The sequence below is a fragment of the Kryptolebias marmoratus genome, linkage group LG7 (genome assembly GCF_001649575.2).
Source record: "Kryptolebias marmoratus isolate JLee-2015 linkage group LG7, ASM164957v2, whole genome shotgun sequence".
Taxonomy (NCBI): domain Eukaryota; kingdom Metazoa; phylum Chordata; class Actinopteri; order Cyprinodontiformes; family Rivulidae; genus Kryptolebias; species Kryptolebias marmoratus.
The window spans coordinates 289,905-293,817 of NC_051436.1; the positions used below are offsets into that span (position 1 = coordinate 289,905).

Genomic DNA, 3,913 nt, shown 5'->3' on the forward strand with positions numbered 1-3,913 from the left:
ATACAAATACTACAGAGGTACATACAAATACTACAGAGGTACAAATACTGAGCTCCTCTTCATTAAAAGCCTGAAGGAATTCATGATTAATGCTTTAAAGCTGCTTCATTGTGTTTATTTGTTTGTTTGTTTACATGTCATTGATGGAGTTGTTGTGATTTTATGGTGAAGCAGGTAAATATAAATAATTTGGTTTAGTCTGAAGAAAAGCTTTAAGGTTCTTGAATGAACGAATGAACGAATGAATGAATGAATGAATGAATGTTTCAGCTGACCTTCTACAGTAAGAAGAAGGTCAGCTGCGCCCCCTGCTGGTCACATGGAGGAACTACAGCTGATGGTTTAACAGTTAGTGTTCAGATATAAAAGTTCATCATTTAAACATATCCAGTGATTCTAATATTTACCTGCAGTTTGTAAAAGTTTAACAGACTTCATGTTTCATCTCATCACCCTCTGAAAGCTTGTGTTCAGTGTTTCTACACGTTGTTCCTCTTCTGAAACCCCAGTCAGACACTGTCTGTCCTTCCTGAGTACCTTCTGGAGACAACCTGATTCAAGATGGCTGCCACAGCCAAGCTTACACTGGTTTTATAGATACTGAGCTGTGGTAGTAGCTGAGAGTCATCCCCTGCAGAGCTGAGTGTGAACAGATCTGTGTTTAAACAGAAGGCGGCGGTTTAATGTTTATCTGTTCTAACCTTTGGAGCAACACTGGCTTCAGTTCATCTGACTCATTATTTCAGTCTGGATACAAAAAGACAAAACCTGCTTTTATTTCCTGGATTTATTTAATAGTTTCCAAAAGTGCAGAAATCAGAAAAATCATTAAAATTCAACCACAACACAAAATCATTTAAAGTCCTTCCCTGGAGCCCAGCCACCTGCAGACCTGAGAGAGGACTTTATGAGCCTCCACTCCGTAAAACCTTCAAACATTTTTATCCCATCCCTCCCCTCCACCGTCTGCCAGTACAATCAGATAAAACATCAGCTGGAGGTCTTCACTACATCCACTGAAACATCTGCTTCTTCCAGCTGTTTGAGTCGACCCATCACAGAGTCTGACCCTGGATCAGAACCAGGTAAAGTCATGGAGGTCCACAGCCCAGTCTCCGTGGAAACCACCTGAGAAGACAACCGGACCACAGTGTGAGTCCATCAAACCCAACCAGAACCAGAACCGTCAGCACTGAAGTCATCTCACCTAACGGGTCCAACCCAGGCTGATCAGGGCAGGAGAACCGGAGCTGGACCTGCTGGACCTGCTGGACCTGCTGGACCTGCTGGACCTGCGCCTCCGAGCGCCGGTACACGCCTACAACATGAACACAGACGAGGACAGAGGACAGAGGACAGAAATGGTGTCTTATAAGTTAGAAAAATACCACAGAAGGGTTTTAGAAAAGCTTTAATAACTTTAGACAAATAAATCCCAAAGGTCTGCATGGGGGGACTTCAGGGGTTTTAGGCATCCTGGACTCTCTGGTGAAGACCCCAGGATGAGAGTTTTTACAGTTTTTAAGATACTCAAAAATGTCCATCAGAAGAATGTTTGAAATCATTAAAACTTCTCAGAAGGTTGCAGAAACCTGAAACTACATGCATTAGACTAAAGTCTCCTTCCTGCAGTGACTGAAGTCCCACATGACCCCCCTGGATGGACTCTAAAAAGTCCAGGGAGTGTTTCTGAGGTCCGGTGCTGGGCTCAGAGTGGCTGGTTTCATCTGCACCTCGAGATGAGTCATGGTAACTGGGTGCAGTTAGCACACGGACAGATTGGGCTAAAACACCTCCAGGATAATAACTGAAGATGTGGAAGTCTTAAAGAATCATAAAGAATATATTCTTCTTACAACCCAATCCTGAGATTAATGGACGCCTGATTAGAAATGTTTGTGTAGGAAGAACCTTGTTGATTTCCTACAAATGAAATGTGTGTAAAGACCCATTCATCAGGTGGATGACAGGGTGAGTTCCTCCCCTGACGGAGGACAGGTTTCAGAGTGAGGGTTCGGTTCTGTGTTTGTTGGGTTCTTACCGGGACGCAGCTGTTCTCCTGTTGGACACACAGCCGCAGGCTGCAGTGCAGGTAGATGTCCCCGGAGGTCCCAGAGAACTGGAACATGTTGAAGGAGAAGAAGCTGGAGGTTCCCTCTCCGTTTCTCTCCACCTTCACCGTCCGGTCAGCAGGGTTCCCACAGCTGCTCTCAAACAGGAAACAGTTTCATCAGGAGTCCATACGAGTCTGAACGGACCCGAACACTCGTCTCCGAGTCACTCTCACCCGTTCACGATCAGGTCGTATCTCAAGCTTCCGTTCTCCGATTCCTGATTGGTGGCCCAGCAGGAGTCGGTCACCATGGAGATCAGGTCTCCGTCCAGCCCGTCGCTCTTCAGCTCCACCCAGATCTTCTGGTTCAGCCGCACCTCGGTGCTGGACTCCACGGCTCGGGTTCGGCTGGCGTCGGTGTAGGCCTTCATGGTCAGGGTGTAGTTCCAGACTCCAGACGTGATGAACCTGATCACAGAGCTGCAGAACAGCAAACAGAAATCAGTCTTTGACTCAGAAACCTGACAGCAACACGAGCCCATTACAGACCTGCTCCTGATCCTGAAGGTCTTCATGTTGGACTGTTTGTGGAGACTGTGGCCGCAGGAGAAGCTGATGTAGACCTGGTCCTTGTAAGTGATGATGTCCGAGGAACTGTTCTGGTTTGTGATGATGTTCTTGTAGATCACATTGTTGTTGTTGCTCTGCAGGATGAAACACCTGATTAAGAACCAAAGTTTCCCCACAGAGGTCAGATCAGGAGGGATATCTGACCCCTCCTGGACGATGAAGATGTTCAGGAAACCCACCGTGATCTCCGTCCCACAGCTGCTGCTGTTGAAGCTGAAAGTCACCATGTGGTTCTCCTCGTCCACCTGACCTCTGCAGGTCGGATCGTTGAGGTGTAAGAAAGAGTAGTCGATGCCTTTGTCCTCCAGGAGACAACCAATCAGAGTGAGAGAAGCAGAGTTCTGCCTGCAGACTGTTGGATCACCTGAATGTTGGTGAGAAATCACAGTTAGAAGTTCTCCTCCAGGCCTTCAGTCCTGATGTCAGGTTGTTAGCATGTTGCTGTCAGTCGTACCCAAAGCCTTTTTCTCTCTATAGCAGGAAGCAAAAATTGGCCGACAGAAGCAGCAAGTTTCTCCACCATCAGACTTCTCTCCACAGAACTCATGATGGCTGCAGGTCCTGTCCTGACAGAAGGCCTCAGAGGCTGCAGACAGACACACTGATATATTACTCTGTGAAAACCTTTAGAACAGATGTTGGAGTGAAGCAGCTCTTACAGCATTCAGCCTTGGACCCCCAGCCATCCAGTGTGATGTTGCTGAACAGGCTGCAGGCTTTGACGTAGGCCTGCAGGAACTGACACTTGAGGCCGTCCACTGCAGGATATGTGGACAAAGTGTCTGTGCAGGCGGTTATGTAGGGCTCTGGGTCGATGGGACAGGAGGTGAAGGGCGCCTCCTTCAGGAGGTTACAGCTGCTCCACATGAGGAGAGAGACAACATGGGAGATAATAAATGATCAATAAATGGATTTATCTCCCATCAGAGTTGATGTCACATGACATTAAACATGTGATGTAACATGTAATTTACCACAGAGATCAGAGTGAAACACAGACAGATGTTTCTGGATGAATCTGCTCACCTTTCTGTCTTGTTGATGCAGTGGATATAACGGTCATCAGTGTCGTTATACTGCGTCTGACAGCTAGGGGGCGACACACAACAAGGTCAGACTGTTTGCTGCTCTGCTTGTTCATCCAAACACACAGAGTATATCTGCAGTCCATTCATCCAGCAGCAGCAGAGCAGCAGTCAGTGAGGAGGTCTTACCTGATGGAGCTGCAGT

The 3,913-nt window shown here is 47.2% G+C and overlaps 1 protein-coding gene across 1 annotated transcript in view; it reads right to left on the reverse strand.

The window, feature by feature from the left end:
- Positions 1 to 859: 859 nt before the first annotated feature.
- Positions 860 to 3,913, reverse strand: part of LOC108228389 — a 6,433-nt gene continuing 3,379 nt past the window's right edge. The window contains exons 6-14 of the mRNA XM_017403935.3: positions 3,710 to 3,772; positions 3,343 to 3,539; positions 3,138 to 3,269; positions 2,863 to 3,047; positions 2,603 to 2,757; positions 2,288 to 2,533; positions 2,042 to 2,204; positions 1,208 to 1,318; positions 860 to 1,128 (exon numbers count right to left, since the gene is read on the reverse strand). Coding sequence (XP_017259424.3) covers positions 1,208 to 1,318; positions 2,042 to 2,204; positions 2,288 to 2,533; positions 2,603 to 2,757; positions 2,863 to 3,047; positions 3,138 to 3,269; positions 3,343 to 3,539; positions 3,710 to 3,772 — 1,252 coding nt within the window. The 3' untranslated portion in view covers positions 860 to 1,128. The remainder of the gene's footprint in view (positions 1,129 to 1,207; positions 1,319 to 2,041; positions 2,205 to 2,287; positions 2,534 to 2,602; positions 2,758 to 2,862; positions 3,048 to 3,137; positions 3,270 to 3,342; positions 3,540 to 3,709; positions 3,773 to 3,913) is intronic.